General features: G+C 38.0%; 1 protein-coding gene across 1 annotated transcript; it reads right to left on the bottom strand.

Moving 5' to 3' along the window:
• Nucleotides 1-639: 639 nt before the first annotated feature.
• On the bottom strand, nt 640-11,858 carry LOC133523255 (threonylcarbamoyladenosine tRNA methylthiotransferase). The gene is made up of 8 exons (XM_061858741.1): nt 11,639-11,858; nt 10,563-10,737; nt 9,465-9,622; nt 7,782-8,048; nt 6,092-6,257; nt 3,481-3,588; nt 2,910-3,075; nt 640-1,075 (listed from the first exon to the last, which is right to left on the bottom strand). Exons 1-8 carry the CDS (start codon nt 11,808-11,810, stop codon nt 668-670), a joined length of 1,620 nt encoding a protein of 539 aa, XP_061714725.1. The 5' UTR covers nt 11,811-11,858; the 3' UTR covers nt 640-667.
• Between the last annotated feature and the right edge of the window lie 7,237 nt (nt 11,859-19,095).

Genomic DNA, 19,095 nt, shown 5'->3' with positions numbered 1-19,095 from the left:
TAACTCACCGACCATATCGTAAATTGAAGGGACATCCATTGTGGATTACAATGTGTATATTGACCTACTCATGTACAAAATTAAAATGTCTATGACAAAATTTACCAATATATTTCATTTATAAAGTTAATTTTCCTTATCTTAAAATTTTTACGATAGGAATGATACTATGCGATATACTATTGTAGATAGTAAAACTAACGTTTACCTACTTATGATTTTATATTGTACAAAATCACCTAATAACTAAAAATAAGGGTTCCTTTTGTACCTTTTTGATACGGAACCCTAAAAAGAAAGAAAAGATAAAGGCAAAAAAATAAAAATGGCAGTGGTCCTCAAATTAGGCCAATCCTGTATCTTTGTGGAACCGTAAATTTAAAAAACCCCATCATGGGTTTACAAAAATACCGCAAACGTCGTTGCGGGTAACAGCTAGTTTATAACGGACGAAAGTTTGTATATGAAGTAAGTAACCTGAAAACAACATAACGTAGTTTCTGACACTAGCAAGCGTTACCTGTTACCTAGTTTCAGGTCGTAACAGAGCCATCTAGTGTTGAATTTCGACATAAATTCAGATAAAGAGAACAAAGAGAAATCAACTTAACATGTACTGTACCAAATAAAACAAAAAAATACTTAAAACAATTTTATTTACAAAATACTATAAGAAAAACCATAGCAACCTCAGCACCACTGCAAATATCAGAACAAATATAGGCAAAGGCACCGCCATTTTCTTTTTCTCCACACCATAGAGTCCAGAGACCTCTCCTTTTCTCAACGGAGCTGTCAAACCGGGCATCGTTGGCTTGTCTACGGGCTGGCCCATCATAGAGAATTTAGTAGCCGCTGTAATTTTGACAGTTAGCATTTTCCCCATATATTTTTCCTCTTTAGGTACCAAGACTTGTTCGTAGAATTCGTTGTGGGCCACGAAGTAGTTTTTGTCGTGCGAGATGTCGGTGACGAGGACTTCTTGTGTTTCGCCGACTTTGTGGCCGTACGGCTCGTAGGAGCGGAACAATTCTGAGAGCATCTTCGTTCGCTTCTTTACCTCTTGGCCGGGTACCTGAAATGAATAAAATAGTACATTACGATACAAGTGCGAAAAATAGGAAATTCGAAACGAGTGGCGATAAATTAAAACACGACCGAAGGGAGTGTTTTAAATCGACACGAGTTGCGAATTACCTATTCGCACATGTATCGTACAACGTTTTACAGTACATATGGCCCTTTAAATGTTCGACACAGTAACGTAATATGCTACTTCTCGCACTAGTGCTATAAAGTAGCCCCATATGTACTGTAAAATAATTTACAGGTGCATTACATTCGCAACTCGTGTCGATTTAAAACACTCCCTTCGGTCGTGTTTTAATTTATCGCCACTCGTTTCGAATTTCCTATTTTTCGCACTTGTATCGTAATGTACTATTGGCTGTCAAATTATCACATACTTATACATAATAGCCCAGGTCTTATAGGACTTCTTATGTATTGCTTCGGACAGTTGAGCTCTCTATAGGGAGCGTGCATGAACTGTAGGAGGCAGCACAGGAGCCGTCAGATTTTTGGCGCGAGGCGTAAATGTGATGTTTTTTGTTCCGATGTAGCCCACAAGATGGCAGAACCTACTATGCACAATAAAACACGTGACGTGTACTTGTGCATGTTTATAGTTCCGATTCAGGCAACAAGATGGCAGACCCTCCAACGCGCACGGTCCCTGATATATTAAAAGTTCACAAAAAAGTACATAGTTTTCAGGAAACTAGCTGCAGTTCAGCTTCTGAAGAAAAAAACATACTTATTTTTTTAAAAACTCTATATTCTTTCCTGCAAATTACTACAACGTACATTTGTTTTTGTATCATATTAGATTTCTGCCGCCACCTATGCTGTAGTGTGAACATTTCCAGATTTTTAGGGTTCCGTACCACGAAAGGAAAAAACTGAACCCTTATAGGATCACTTTGTTGTCCATCTGTCTGTCTGTCAAGACCCTTTTTCTCAGGAACGCGTGGAGGTATCAAGCTGGAATTTTATACCCAATACTCAGGTCTACTGTCCCTTGGAGCTGTGAAAAAATCAAATTTCTGCCATCGTAATCAAAAGATACAGCCGTTTATGCCGCAAATTTCCGCAAATTTTCGACACTCGCAAGGGAATCAAAACCTACAGGGTACTTCCCGTGAACTCAGAATCTTGAAATTTGGTACGAAGCAACGTCTTATAGCACAGATAAAGGAAAAATTGCGAAAACCGTATATTTTTAGTTACATCATACAGGGTGACCTTAGCCATTGGACAAACCCTGAAATTCCACGTAGGGTTACTTCTCAGGAATGCGTTAATATTTTTTAATTAGAACAAAAGATAAAAAAATTTTTTTTTCGTACAAAAGTTATTTGCAATAATCGACAACAAAAAGAAACACACTGTGTTAATCTTTGGCAGTGTTTTTGACAATTTGTTCGAAATATTTGATAATGATGACATTTTTCAAAAGACAGAAGCTTATTAGTGTCATAAATAAAAAAGATAATCAAAAAGGTCGAAGTAGGTTCCATACTATTCTTTGAGGATATTACCATAGGAGCTACTAACACATACAGGCTGCTCCAAAGTAAAAAAATGGTAATTTGTTAATTTCTTCGAAACCACTACACCGGTTGTTATGATACTTTATACACTGGTTCTAAATACCCTAATGCATAATATGTACCTACATTTCGGCTTTGTCCAATGGCTAGGGACAGACTGTATAATAAAAATATTTTTAATAATTGATATGACTCGATTGTCGTGATGGGTGAACTTTTATTATATACCTACCGGTTTGTACGGAACCCTCGGTGCGCGAGTCCGACTCGCACTCGGTTTTTTTTATGAAAACTAACCTTAGTCATTTTAGCAGCAGGCGTCCCCGGGCGCGGGAAGAATTGATTGATAAAGAGCGAAGGGAAACGGTACTTCCGGCATAGCGCCATCGTGTGCTCGAAGTCCGCTTCCGTCTCCGTGGGGAACCCGCAGATTATGTCTGTGGCTATGGTCATGCCGGGAACTCTGGAAAAAAAAAACTGATGTGATATCTAAACCATCTAAACAAAATTTTGGGAGAGTTGACACAGAACAAGCGGTCTTGCGATGAAGCTCGGTCCGCGTAAACGTAAATAAATAAATATTATAGGACATTATTACACAAATTGACTAAGTCCCACAGTAAGCTCAATAAGGCTTGTGTTGAGGGTACTTAGATAACGATATATATAATATGTAAATATTTATAAATACATAGAAAACACCCATGACTCAGGAACAAATATCCATGCTCATCACACGAATAAATGCCCTTGCCAGGATTTGAACCCGGGACCATCAGCTTCGTAGGCAGGGTCACTACCCACTAGGCCAAACGTGGTTCGCCACATTATATATAGTTTAATTTATACATATATAAAATATGCTCACTCTTCTCTAAGGAAGTTGACGACGCGCTCGAAGTCAGCGCAGGAGTATTCCCGCTTCATGTCGGCGAGCACCGCGTCGCTGCCAGACTGCACTGGCACATGGAGAAACCTAAAAAACATACATTTATCAGAAGTGCTCCGAGGAATTGTTCGGATTAATCCCTGCCACTTCTTTTCGCCATCGCCCTACGCGACAACATTTCCATCCTCACCACTTAGATGGTTGGCAGTCCTCAACTGTGCGTTTTTCCAGGAACTTTCTGCCTCGCACAGCTAAACTGTGGAATGAACTGTCGTCTGCGGTATTTCCAGACCGATACGACCTTCAAACCTTCAAGAAAAGAGCGTACTCCCATCTTAAAGTCCGGTAACGCACTTACAACCCCTCTGGTGTTGCAGGTGTCCATGGGCAACGGTAATCGCTTACCATCAGGTGATCCGTCTGCTCGTTTGCCTCCTCTACCATAAAAAAAATACGGAGCGAATGTATGTAAAATAAAAAACAAATTCATTTATAATTTAGCAAAAAAAAAGGTTATTTGCTAAAAAAACTACCTAAGTTCTTCACAGAAATCTGTCAAAAATGTGTCAGAAATAGGGACACAAATTGGGGACGATCTTACACAAATCGATCTAGCCCCGAACTAAGCAAAGCTTGTAATATAGGTCCTAGGCGACAATATACCTACATATATAGATAAATACATACTTATATACATAGAAAACTCCCATGACTCAACAAATATCTGTGTTTATCACACAAATAAATTCCCTTACCGGGTTTCGACCAACCCGGGACCATCGGCTTCAATGACCCTGGTCATTACCCACTAGGTCCGATCGGTCGTCAAAAAACTGTTTCTGAAATGGATTCATTAATAACCAAACAGTCAGGTCAGCTACAATGAAGTGTAAAAATATGGGTTCACGCAAATTACTCAAAAATATGTCCCATAGCTCTTAATTCGCCAACATAAAAGCGATGGGACATATTTTTAATCAACTTGTGTGCATCCATATTTTTACACTTGTCGGTGGAGGGAGAAGTGGCGCTGATTGTCAAAAACACGCGTAATCTTATGGAAAGTCACACATAATGCTAGCGGCAGCCGTTGGAACTGATTTTACTCTATAAGATTTAACGTAGAAAAGCCCACTAAATGAGGACAGTACTATCTGTATCTGTAATGGCTCTTTAAGCCAGTTAAGGGTAGATGAAAACATTACATGATCAAATAATGTAGGTTAAAGTTAGATCGTTCAGTGACAGATCCAGGCGGTTTTGTATTTGGTTGGTTAACCGATAAATGTTATAACTATACCCGAAAATGTACAAATTGTTAGTTTACTTTTATTTAAATACCCAAAGATACAGAGTTATAGGCACCTAGCAAATATGGACAAGTATCGAATTTGCACGATTTAGCCATAAAGGCGAGGTAAAAATAAAACCAATTTTAATATGAACGAGTTGATACAATTAAATAAATATTATAGGACATTATTACACAAAATTGACCAAGTCCCGCAGTAAGATCAATAAGGCTTGTGTTGAGGATACTCAGACAACGATATATATATAATATATAAATATTTATAAATACTTAAATACATAGAAAACACCCATGACTCAGGAACAAATATCCATGCTCATCACACGAATAAATGCCCTTACCAGGATTTGAACCCGGAACCATCGGCTTCATGGGCAGGGTCACTACCCACTAGGCCAGACCGGTCGTCAAAGTGTAAAAATATGGGTTCACGCAAATTACTCAAAAATATGTTCCATAGCTTAATTCGTCGATATAAGAGCTATGGGACATATTTTTGAGCAACTTGTGTGGACCCATATTTTCACACTTTTTTGTGGAGGGAGAAGTGGCGCTGATTGTCACAAACACAAATAATCATGAGGAATGTCAAACATTAATGCCAGCGGCAGCCGTTGAAACTAATTTCACTGCATAAGATTTAACGTAGAAAAGCCCACAAAATGAGGGCAGCACTATCTGTATCTTTAGGTATTTAAATAAACGTAAACAAAATCTACCCTCAAATTGCTCCTGAAAACATTATATGATCAAATAATGTAGGTTAAAGTCAAATCGTTCGGTGACAGATCCAGGCGGTTTTGTATTTGGTTGGTTAACCGATAAATATTATAACTACCCGAAAATTTACAAATTGTTTGTTTACTTTTATTTAAATACCCAAAGATACAGAGTTATAGGCACCTAGCAAATATGGACAAGTATGGAATTTGCACGATGTAGCCATAAAGGCGAGGTAAAAATAAAACCAATTTTAATATGAACGAGTTGATACAATTAAATAAATATTATAGGACATTATTACACAAAATTGACCAAGTCCCGCAGTAAGATCAATAAGGCTTGTGTTGAGGGTACTTAGACAACGATATATATAATATATAAATACTTAAATACATAGAAAACACCCATGAAGGAACAAATATCCTTGCTCATCACACGAATAAATGCCCTTACCAGGATTTGAACCCGAGACCGTCGGCTTCGCAGGCTGGGTCACTACCCACTGGGCCAAACTGGTCGTCAATTAATTAATAACAGTACATAGTTGTATCTTACTTGTAGACCCTCGGGTGCTGCATCACCTTGGCCACTTCACCCAGGTGCTCCAGGATGTAGGGCGGGTTGGTCATGCCGAGCCGCAGCCGGCAGCCCGCGGGGACCGCCTGCACGAGGCGCCACAGCAGGGCGGGGAGGGACGTGCCGATGTCGCGCCCGTATGTGCCTCAAATTAAAAAAAAAAATGGCAAAAATTTCATTTTTGGTTCAAGCTTTTATCGCTGACTGTACTTCTCTTTCCACAGGCAACTAATACTCATAGAGACAATTCTAAAAACCCCAAACACAATTAGGTTGCGTTGTTTTATCACAGAGTTCCTATGTCCACCTCTTGCCTCCATCATCAGATCAGCTCGATGGTACCATAACATTGCATTGTCACCCGACTTACATATGTATGCAAATTTTCAGCTCAATCGGATACCGGGAAGTGGATCAAATGTAACTTGCAAATTTTGATTACAAACAGACAACGGTCAGGTGAAAGTAAATAAAAGCTTGTAATAAAATCACGTGTACCAAATTTCAACTTAATCGGTTCTGTATTTTCATAGCAAATTGGCTGAGGCAGACAGATACACGGGTGATTGTACAGAGGCTCAGTTTTTGCCTTTCGTGGTAAAGATCCTCGGGTACGTCCTTAATCTACGTCCAAAAGAGAGGTATGGGTATTGTGAATGTCATCTCGCTTTGTGTGGTAGGGCACAGCACAGCGGATGTCATTCCAGATCTAGAGCAGAGCACGACTGGGAGAGTACCTCCACCTTACAGAAAATCGCAGCCAAATAACACTAGACATCACACTACTCATAACAAAAACTTAAGTCGTCCAAGTCTAAAGAAAGACTTTGCCTCCTTGTGTGTGTTCTACCGCTGGTACAATGAGCTGTGTTCTGAAGAATTGTTTGCCGCTTTCTATCACCACCCCGCTCACCAGCAGAAGGTTCATCTTCTCACCCTAGGACCTAAATGGTCGCGCACTGTGCGGTTTAAGAGGAATTTCCTCCCGCGGACGCTCCGGCCGTGGAATGAGCTCTCTGCCGAGATTTTCCCGAGGGTATACAGTATGGGTTATTTAAAAAAGTGTACAGATTTTTAAAGGGCCGGCAACGCGCATTTTTAGGGTTCCGTAGCCAAATGGCAAAAAACGGAACCCTTATGGATTCGTCATGTCTATCTGTCTGTCCGTCCGTAGGTCACAGCCATTTTTTTCCGAAACTATAAGAACTATACTGTTGAAACTTGGTAAGTAGATGTATTCTTATTCGCATTAAGATTTACACAAAATTTGGGGGTTCCCCATACTTAGAACTGAAACTCAATTTTTTTTTCATCAAACCCATACGTGTGGGGTATCCATGGATAGGTCTTCAAAAATGATATTGAGGTTTCTAATATAATAACTGAATAGTTTGCGCGAGAGACACTTCCAAAGTGGAAAAATGTGTCCCCCCCCTGTAACTTCTAAAATAACAGAATGAAAAATCTAAAAAAAAATTATGATATACATTATCATGCAAACTTCCACCGAAAATTGGTTTGAACGAGGTCTAGTAAGTAGTTTTTTTTAATACGTCATAAATGGTACGGAACCCTTCATGGGCGAGTCCGACTCGCACTTGGCCCCTTTTTTTTCAAATATACATCTCAATCTAATCTTTCACTGTGAAATAATATTTCCTTCTCATACCTGTATCCTCGCTGGTGAGCCAGATCTCCACCACCCCCTCCTGGAAGCTGCGCCGCGCGCGCTGCACGATCTCGTCGGGAGGGTAGCTGCCCAGCTCCCCCCGGGCGTGCTTGGTCTTGCAGTACGTGCACTGGTTGAGGCAGCCCGTGTTGATGGGGATGATCTCGATGAGGGGGTTCTTCCTGACCTTGGGCAGGAGGAGGGATGCGCCGCCTGCTTTGCGGCCGGTGGATGTTTTCTTTTGGCCGAGGAGGCGAACTGTGTGGCCTAGGGGACCAAGTAAAATAAAATAAACCGGCCAAGAGCATGTCGGGCCATGCTCAGAGTAGGGTTCTGTAGTTACTCTTCTGTCACAATAAGCTAAACTGGAGCTTAAAGTATAGTAGATTGTTAACCGAGGGATGAACTGTGGATGTACGTCTTTTTACTATGAAGGGGATACTTTTTACGATAATTCAAAAACACAAACTGATCATGCCCGCTATAGTTTCCATCAGTCAGCATTATCCCTTCAGACTGTATTTAGGGGATTTTACTGTATGTCTCATATTATTAAGATGTAACTAGTAAGGAAAGGTTCTCAACTTTGCCCTTTCTCCAGATGGTGACAGAAACACCCAAAGAATAAAGATAAGATTAAAGTTTATTTTATTGGAGTTGTGTAGTTTTTTTTTTAATCTTTAGCATTCATCATACAAAAAAAAATTTGAGTGAAATTTTCAAAAAAATCACACTGTTCAAGTCAAATTTATTTAATTCATTAGAAGTTACATTACACTGAAAAAAATAGATAGCCGAACTGGTTTTGTAACTTTACTAAATAACTAAACTACGGTTATAAGAAAATAAACTTTGCATAAATTTACAAACTTATTTTGTAGTGTATACCCAGTACCTGAACACTGATAGCCAAACACGGTTTTGTAACATATAACACATAGTTCGCAAGTCCCAATTTTTGTGTAAACAGTAACCAAAATTTTGTTACAGTTATGCAAACATTTCTTTCAGTGTAGAACCGTGATATGCTAGAAGCTTGAACTATCAATCATTTGTGGCGTATTAAGTTTTAAATTGACCTCCGACACACAACACTAACGATATTCGATTTTTCGACTATCTACAGTCGAATATTGTTAGTGTTGTGTGTCGAAAAAGTAACATCCCTAGTGCGCAGAATGTTCAAGTCAATAAACAAGATCAAGTGCGGGTAGTTCGAAAAACTCGCGCGGCTAGAAGATGTTGATGTCAACTTCAGCCAGTCTTCTCCGAGACCACGGGGACAACGCCGTCCTCGAAACGTCGGAGGTAAATTTAAAACTTAATACGCAAATAAGTCCCGTTTGTTTTAGTTAATAATGTGTAAAAAATCGTGAAAGTTTAAATCAGTATTTATGGCGTTATTCATAAACGCGCTACTGGCCTGAATTAGCTATGAATCGTTTGTCTTCATCTTTAATTTTGACTTCTGTATTTGTAAGGGATAAAAAATTAGATGGGAAGACAAGTTCAGGCAGGTAGCTGGACAGAGATGGGAGAGGCCTTTGCCAAGGGCAACCAGACAAAACATCTGCGGAGAAAGGCTAGCAGTAAGTAAGAAAGGGATAAAACATAACTAAATCAGGCCGTAAAGTTTTATGAATAAGGGGGTTAATGTTCCAAGTCCGTTTTTTTCTCAATTACCTTTTAATGTCTCTTCTACAAGTTCAACAATCCTGTCGATCTGCTGCACTCCAACCACACTGATGCCCTGCAAGTAGCCGGCACGAGGAGCCCCTTGCGGCACGCAGCCCGCCACCACCACATGTATGCCGCGACTCTTGCCCAGTTCAACCTCATTCCTGTAATCATTGTAAACAATTTGTATTCTTTTACATAAAACAACCATCTTCTAACACCTCTTGTGGTTTCATTTCTTCCAAATCACTTTTTTTTATACTACGCCGGTGGCAAACAAGCATACGGCCCGCCTGATGGTAAGCAGTCTCCGTAGCCTATGTATGCCTGCAACTCGAGAGGAATTACATGCGAGTTGCCAACCCTAACACTCTGCACCCTCGTTGTCGTTGTTGTTGAGGGTGGTCTTTTTTTAAACATTTGGCCTATCAAGGGTTTAATGGTTTTCTGAAGGTTGACAGCTGCAGGAGTTCAGTAACCGCAGCTTTGCCACTTGCCCTAGTGTACTACACCAGGGATCGGAAACCGGTATTTTTTGTATGGGAACGAAAACGGTATTTTTTTGTTCTTTGTTAATTATTTCCTTTCTAATTGGGCAATCTAATAATACGAAGTCGTTATCTAAAAACACAACCGAGTCCTATATTTACAGTATAAAATAAACCGAAATATATGTTTATTTCAAAGTTTTTCCAAAAAACCGGTTCCGATCCCTGTACTACACACCCACAGCCTCACATTGTATATCAACTCACTTGAAATGTTTGCCAAAAGGGCTCTTTATAGTACAGGAGTTTCTTGCCACTTGTCCTCCTAGAGGCCCAGTGTGTACAGTACCGCATTACAGGACCCTGTATGTACGGTTTCAAGGCGGATTTCAAAAACTATCGCGCTAAAATGCCTCGCATTGCGCAAATTGCTTATGTACATAAAAATATGCAGTCATTTACTAATCTTTGGTTGCAAAAATCTCCACTTTCTCTGGCCATTCTGATTGAAAAATTTAAGCGCAGTATGTTTTATCGTAAAAAACGCGTCCCTCACGTAAAGCGGGGTATTACTGTACTACACGTCATTGTTTTGTGACATTAACTCTTAACTCACTTGAAATGATCTTCAGATGGGCTCTTTACAGTGCAGGAGTTCAGTAACCACAGCTGTGCTTGCCACTTGTCCTCTGTGAGAGGATAGCCGGCCGCAGCCAGCAGGCCTGCCATGTACTCTGAGTCTGAGTTGTTGTGTGCACAGCCCCATGTCTTTACATAGATTGTTTGTGTCCCTGAAAGTAATAAGATACCAGGTACATGATTAAAGTTGATATATTTTAATAGTGGAAAGGGCCTGATGGTAAGCGTTGACAAGGAAAACTAACTGCATGATGGGATGAAACCATTAAAAAAATTGCCGGGCCGAACTGGCAAAAAACTGCTCAGGACAGAGAAAAATGGCTAGATTTGGAAGAGGCCTTCACCTAAGGGGTTCCTTAAAAAAACCCAAATTAATTAAAAATAAGTAACATAAATTAACCAAACATAAATCTATGTAACAAATTGTAGGAAATAAAAGGCTTTTATATTTTATGTTTATATTTTAATAACTGAATGATTTATATGTCCTATTTCGCTTACACACACACACAGAACTTTTAAGAAGTCCTATACTGGATGATGCAAACTACGCCGATTTGATTCGATTCTCGCTTTAAGTATAATTAGTATACAGAACATGCTTTAAAGCATTGACATATATATATCTAAGGACGGGCCTTACAGGCAATGAGAATGGGGCCAGTACAGTGGTGTCACGCACACGAATTAGAGCCAATCGTGCAGTCTAACGCCACAACGCATCTTCAAAACAAAGTTTGGTTTTGCGAGCCACATAAGGGCATTTCATAATCCGGATAAGAATTGTTGATGGGGTCGCCATTGCCGGATACGGCAAGGAAGGAGTAGTTGATGAGTTCGTAACAAGCGCGCGATTGGTCGCAACTAGTTGCGTTACACTGCACGATTGACTCGAATTCGTGAGTGACACCACTGAACTAGCGCCATTCTTAGTGACCGTAAGGCTCGTCTTTAGATATATGTCAATGCTTTAAAGCTAGCAGACTCACAAGATAACGGAATTACTGTTTTTAAAATTGTTTTTATCGAAAAATAGCAAATGTTTGAGGTTACCTGGAACAACACTTTCTAATATAACTTTTTCCACAGGCTCGGCATTCTTCTCCCGTTTTTTTGACCGCACACTCACATTTTTTCTACTGGAATATCTCTCCTTAGGCGTAATATCTTGAGAAGATATTAAGTCTTCAATATCATCAATAATTTCTTCACAAGCACCTGGCATTTTGTTATTTATGACGTTAAAATGACATTGATAGCTAAAAGAATAAACAATAGCCAGCGGTCCTAATTGCAAATATTTTTTTTGGATTATACTGAATAAACCAAAATGGGTATTCTATTATTCTACTGCGCGGGAATCCAATTTTACGAAAATTAAAAAACTTAAGTAATTTCCTTTTGTAGGGAGATCGGATCGTCATAACCAGTAGAGAAAATGCAAACGCATTTCTTCTTCTTCTATTGACTGGGAACTTAACGTTACGTTTGGACTTTTCAGGGGGCCTACCGCGAAAACCGAAATTAGTAAATTGCGGGGATCTTTCTCTTTTACTCTTAGTGAGACGCCATTAGAGTGACAGAGAAAAATGCCCGCAATTGACGAATTTCGATTTTCCCGGTAGCCGCCCAGTTCTATAATGCTTCCTTTACTTGATTTCTAGTGTTTCCAGTAATATCATTGAAATGCCTTCGAATACTGTCATCGTTTATAAAATGCTTGATAAAAATTTTGCGTGATATTGTCTATGGTATTAGCTTATTAAAAAGTTGTTGGTTTGAAAAATACCGCGAACCTAGAAGGTCAGAGCAGGCAAAATTAAATGTTGGTTTTATTTTATAGTTGTGTTTTAAAGATTTTTAACCGACTTTATTAATTGTGTGTATACAGTACCATACAACTGATGATGATGATCTGTACAATCATTAACGTCTTATATAATAATAATAAAGTACTAATAGTTGGGTGTTAAGTAATCTTTTACAAAATCTAACCTAGGCGAAACTAAGCCCGGTACCGTTGAGGATTATTATAAATCTGAATTTGTATGTATATGTATGTTAGGATGCTTGTTATCAATCTCGCAAAAAAGGTCGAAATCATTTGCCTTACAATAATACAGATCGTTCATAATTTTAACCAGGATTACTACATGGGATTTTTTTTTTTACTCATTAATAATTTCCTAAAAGGTAAGTAATAGTTGTCATGGCTATGTTCTATTTAAATTAAAGGGCTATAAATTTGTCACTGCATGAAATGCACGAGGGGTCTCAACACAATTACAGTCAAATAATCCCAACACAATAAAATTTGCGGCAAAAAACCATTGAAACTGAACCCCAATAAAATTGACACATCCGATTTATAATAACGCATCACAATAAAATAGCCAATAATACCAACTTAACCGTGTCATCGCTATAGCTCTTACGTGGTTAGCAGAAGCTCGATAATCGTTTGACTTAGTAATGGGTGTTTTATATGTGACGAGACAATAAGTCGTACAGCTGCTAATGTTATAAGGGGCAATTCAAAACGAACGAACTTGGAACGAGCTTGAGTGAATCCAAGTAACCAGTATATAGTTATGTGTACAAGAATGGAGCAATGTTTGATAATGATAAAACACAAGACTTCAACCTGAAAAAATGTAATCCGTGTTCATTACTATTTTACTCATGTTTTCTTAAGCTATTCTAACAATTAAGTTGCCGTAATTACGCAATAAATTAATAAAACAAAACGAAAGAAATTTCAATAAAATAATACGGAAATAACGAACATCAATTGATGATTGATGATCAAAGGGACAGAGAGAATAGAATCAAAATATTTCGAACTTGTATTAGGCCCCGTACGTTGAAATGACATTCGAATGTAAATGTCACTTGAATGTCATGTTGTCCCATACAGTGAGCAAAATGCGATTTTGCTCACTGTTTTCAACCAGCTAATTATTCTTATTCGAGCTACTGAGGTGAAAAAGAAGTTCTCTCGATTACGCAAAGTCGTTTAGGACCTGATTGAGATTGTCAATTTTCCTCATTTTTCTTTCATGAACGCCCGAGCTGAGCCATAGCTTGAAAAGCGCAAAGAACTCCCTACTTACCGCGATTTCACAAAGACTACGATATAATTATTATGTGGTTCTTCTGTAAAGAAATAAATAGGTAGGTTTTATGGGTCAGAAACGCAAATGCGACAATTGCGACACCCGTAAAGTTGCTGGCGTATATTAGTCTAAAATTCGTTTTAAACTAGGTAACACAATGGCGCTGGAAATGCTAGATGGATACAAAGATGTATCTCAGGAGCTAATTATCATGTTTCCATCCTCTCCCTCCTCAACGGAGTAGTACCTTTTAAGTGTAAGTGCACTAACTCTAATACACCGTCGTCCTATCCGAGAATTTGTGTGTAGTCTAAAATGGGTTTAAGATAACCTGAGGGCCATATGTTTGATTGATGCCGACTTGAGAAAAAGATCATGTTACACTGGACACTTCGAGACCTCAACTCGCCGAGTTAATATAACTATTAGGAATATGTCTTTTGGTGTTATGATAATGGCTATGGGTCTGAATGTGGCGCCTTTATCCTGTGTGGCTTCGGTTATCGATGGTAAATGAAAAGTGTGAATTTACGATGTAAATGCCTATGCTGCCGTCGGGTCATTGATGGCCTGTCAGATAGAGATAAAGATAGTTTATTATTCAAGTAGGCATATTACAATGCGCTTATGAACGTCAAATAAAGCTACACCGGCTCTAACCTTACACCTCTGACCCGAGAAGATTTAAATCCCCCCTCAACTGGAGGAGGGTATCCCAATATGGACCGGCAAGAAACTGTAGAAGAACACCGCCTATTGGTAGTTACTTTGACCCGGGTATGTCCTTAAACTACGTCCAAAAGAGTGGAGAGGCACTGTGAATGTCATCTCGCTTTGTATGGTAGGGCACAGCACAGCAGATGTCATTCCAGATCTAGAGCAGAGCCCAGAGCCCAACTGGGGAAGTACCTCCACCTTACAGGAAAACCGAAACCAAATAACACTAGACCCTGCTCAAAGTGTTGTGTTCCCGAGAGCTCAACGAAGGTGTGGGCGGAGTGTTAGGGTCGGCAACGTGCATGTAACTCCTCTAGAGTACATAGGCTACGGAGACTGCTTACCATCAGGCGGGCGTATGCTTGTTTGCCACCACGTAGTATAAAAAAAAACTCTGTGCCTATTAGGATTATATGTCTCTGTAAGCTGCGTGGTAAAAAGAGTTTTGGCTTAGGTAAAATGTTGAGCGTGAGTATATTTGGTTTTTTACCTCGTTCGATTAACAGTAAATCTGTCCTTTGCAGTTACCTATCAATTTCAAAGTTAAACTTCTTGGGTAGTTTAAAACTAGCTAGTTTTTAAAGTTGGTGAAATTATGACGGATCTATCAGCAAAGTTGAATATTAAATTGTCTTCGCTATTAAAAAGTTATTCATGAAACAAATTAAACTGATTATATCACGGTACCTATTAGAGTTCGAAACGTCGACTTTTGATAATATTCGTTTAATTCAATTCAATTCAATGTCTTTATTTTGCATAAAAACTGGTACATAAAAGTAATTACAAGATATTTACAGGTTCACGCAATTTAGCAACAGCTGGCATGCAAAGTATGGTGGAAACAAATATTCCGAAATTTAAAAATCACGTGCAAATGTCGCCGTGTGCCTGCTATACGGCCACAATTCAAAAAATTTAATTTTCTGGATTATTGCAGATTCGTATTCAAAATTGTTCAATTTACGACCTTATTTCGAGAGCCATAGCAGAAAAGGTCTTTAAGAGCCTTTTTCTCACAAGTGGCCTTATGGATTTGACCATAAATTGTCAAAAGATTCCCTGCAATACAGCCACTTGCCTGCTCCCGCGGCGTTCGCACGTGAACCTGACGGCCCTTTTGAGTTGTGGCTATATAGCACACGTTATAAATGAAGCTTTTGAGTTGCGTCCTCGAAAATAATAATTAGTTTAGTGATAATTACGATGAATCACTATAAATATAAAAGAAACAAACTGCAATTGGTCGTGTCACAGCAGTAAGTATTACACTTATTATTAAAAAATTACCAGCTCGCCACCGAAACTACCACAACGCAACAAAATGATTAAGCAAATCTCAACTTTGTTTTCTTACAAGTGCGGTTCAATATGGCTCATCAGTGAGGGTCGTGAGCCTAATTCATATTTTTACCCGTCTGAAGAAAGATAAGCATTGAGCATGTTTTCGAAGAGTGTGTATGTATTTAACTAACATTTTATTGTATATAATATTATGTGTGTCTAATTCTATAGAACGCTTTACTGCCAATAATATGCAACGGATTTTATTGTGTGAGGTATATTACTAACTGTGTTCGGGATGGTTGTATTCGGGATTGTGTCATAATATTGGAATTTTGTTAAGTATTATAATAACTGCTATTATTTTGGGGACTTTGGCGCCAAAAATTAAATCACGTGGAAAGTCGTTACTTTGATATGTTTACATTTACTATTTACTTATTTGATAATGCTAAAGGCATTTTCGTGGTAATGACTGTGTTTAATGTTTTTTTCGGTGTGTGTCCTAGCTATTCAATTTATTTCAATTAAAATGCTTTTATGAAGAATGATAGAAACTAGATATAGCTATGTTTTATATGCTTGCTTGTTTTAGATCTAAAATTTTGAGGACGATCGACGACGAGTAGATCTGCTAACACACGTAATGCCACCTCGGACAGTCTCTCTCGTGTGACACCTTTGTCAAAAGCGAAGGATTCACCAGAAAACAGAAGTTTTTCCGGTCTTGATTATGACCTAATGAAAGACATGTTTAAAGGACGAGGAAGACTATTATTGGACGCTGCTCGAGCCCTACAAGATTCACCACCAACTATAAGCGATTTTAATTTTTCCGAAAGTCACTCGCAATATACACAATGCATTGATGAACTATTACAGACTGATTATTACATACGTTGATTCTACTAAAGTAACGAAGAAAAAATATTTTGTATTACAACGCTTTTTTTATTAGTGCTAAGTTGTGATACATTGTGATATTCGTTATTTCTTGAACTGATTACCTATGATTAAGTTTAGTGACCAGTAGTTACGTGTTATTCATGTTTCATGTGTATTGTGTATTGGCCTTTTAAATGAAAATATACAGCAATTTACTACCTTTGTATTTTGTAAGTCTACTTAAAGAAGACTGATTATTACATACGTTGATTCTACTAAAGTAACGAAAACAAAATATTTTATATAACAACGCTTTTTTTATTAGTGCTAAGTTGAATTGCATTGTGATATTCGTTATTTCTTGAACTGATTACATAAAAGAAGTTACCTACTTGTAAGAATTAACTTACTGAATAACATTATAATAAATAAATTGCCTGCAATGTTTTTAAAGATGTTGATTTCACAAATTAGCAAGGAACAGTATTGTGTTTTGATTTCTTATTTTATAATATAGTAGGTATTCTAAATACTTTTTATTATTTTGAATGTCTTAAAAAAGAAGTTTTACAAGTTTTATAAGTTTTGTCCAAATTTTATAAAGAACCTGTTAAAAAATTAATATTATTTGGTAATGCCATGGTATAATATTGCTGATTATAAGCTAGTTACACATATTATCACGTACAGTGATCTTGTTCCTATCAAAGTTGATAAAATAAAGGGATTTTAACTATTTTGGTGTTTTTATTTATATTTGCATGGTAACCTTGTTGGCCGCATCCCAAAATCTTTAAAAAACGTTTCTGCAATACGGCCACAACTCTAAATACCTGTCTTTCGGGCCTTGTGTCTTAAAAATATACATTTTCTTTTAAAAAGTGGCGTGGTCATGAGGAGGGTTATATCATTCCGAGTAAAAAAAGCTAAATTTGAAATTCATAGACCTAAAACTAAAGGAGTAAGATCCTATTAAACACCCTGAACTATACTCTCACAACTTTGAGACGCGATTTCTCGAAAAAACGGTTTTTTGAGATGTGGCAGTGTAGCAGGCACACGGCGATGTATGTCAATATGTTTCATAGCTAGTCTGTTCGGAAAGAGTCGTGGTGTATGGGTATACATTTCACGACTGTTCTCTTTCCGAACGGACTCTATATCACATTTTTGGCAATTGGAATGTCAGTTAATATGAAAAGTAATTATTTAAGAATAATAAAATAGAAAATAATAATTAAGCATGTCACATATTAAAATAATCAAAATATTCCTTTACAGAATAAAAACTATTACTCCACTAGCCAGTTTTTGAGTTTCCGCTTAAAAACACTTACTGGCACATTATTAATGTCATCATGTAAGGCGTTGTATATAGAAACACACATACAATAGGTGCTTCTACTATACAGTGTTGTTTTCCTTCTTGGCATTACTAATCGATCAGGATACCTTGTACGATACGATAGCTACAAGTGTCTTTACGAGTTAAACAAAAGTTTGTTTAAATTGCTTTATTCCACGTTTATTTTTAACTACATACAATAAATATAGGTAAGTATGAATAAACCGGCCAAGAGCATGTCGGGCCATGCTCAGAGTAGGGTTCCGTAGTTACTCTTCCGTCACAATAAGCTAAACTGGAGCTTAAAGTATGGTAGATTGTTAACCAAGGGATGAACTGTGGGTGTACGTCTTTTTACTATGCTACGTTTTTTTTATGTTTTTTTGTTTTTTAACTTTTTGCGATAACTCAAAAACAGCTAAACTTATCATATCCGCTATAGTTTTCATTTAATGTCTTTCTTAAGTTCTTCCTAATTTTTTTCATATTTTTTGGACCTATGGTTCAAAAGTTAGAGGGGGGGACACATTTTTTTTTTCTTTCGGAGCAATTATCTCCGAATATATTCACTTTATCAAGTAATGTTTGTTGAAGTCCCCTATTAGTTTTGAAAGACCTTTCCAACGATATCCCACACTGTAGATGTAGGGTTGAAGCAAAAAAAAATGTTCACCCCCACTTTAGGTGTAGGGGAGGCACCCTAAAAAAAAAAAATTTAGATTTTATTGTACGATTTTGTCGGCTTTATTGATTTATATATCCATGCCAAATTTCAGCTTTCTAGCACTAACGACCACGGAGCAAAGCCTCGGACAGACAGACAGACAGACAGACAGACGGACATGGCGAAACTATAAGGGTTCCTAGTTGGCTACGGAACCCTAAAAAATGGTACTAACTAATTTTTAACTACAATAAATATAGGTATGAAAAATGGTACTTATTAAATGGTATTTTTTTCACACTTAGTTCACGGCAAAGATGTCAATATCATAATTATAATTCCGAGCGAACATGTGTGCACACTGCGTGCGCAAACGAGCATGAGCAAACGCAATTTGTGCACCAAGGCACCAACGTAGTGGCCCTCTTCGTAGTACTAGTACCCGTAAGGCCCGTCTTTACGAAGTAATAATAATATATGTCAATATATTACTATAATA

This window comes from Cydia pomonella, chromosome 12 (assembly GCF_033807575.1).
Source record: "Cydia pomonella isolate Wapato2018A chromosome 12, ilCydPomo1, whole genome shotgun sequence".
Taxonomy (NCBI): Eukaryota; Metazoa; Arthropoda; class Insecta; order Lepidoptera; family Tortricidae; genus Cydia; species Cydia pomonella.
Note: the sequence above shows the minus strand (reverse complement) of the source record. Positions and strands in the feature narration are given on the sequence as shown.

Bases quoted from the DNA above. Each gene is read 5' to 3' on its own strand.
- LOC133523255 (XM_061858741.1), bottom strand. From the start codon at position 11,810: ATGCCAGGTGCTTGTGAAGAAATTATTGATGATATTGAAGACTTAATA. The intron at 10,738-11,638 runs GTAACCTCAAAC...TATTACTTTCAG, and splicing joins ATTAGAAAGTGTTGTTCCAG to GGACACAAACAATCTATGTA. The intron at 1,076-2,909 runs GTTAGTTTTCAT...TATTCATTTCAG, and splicing joins CTGCTGCTAAAATGACTAAG to GTACCCGGCCAAGAGGTAAA.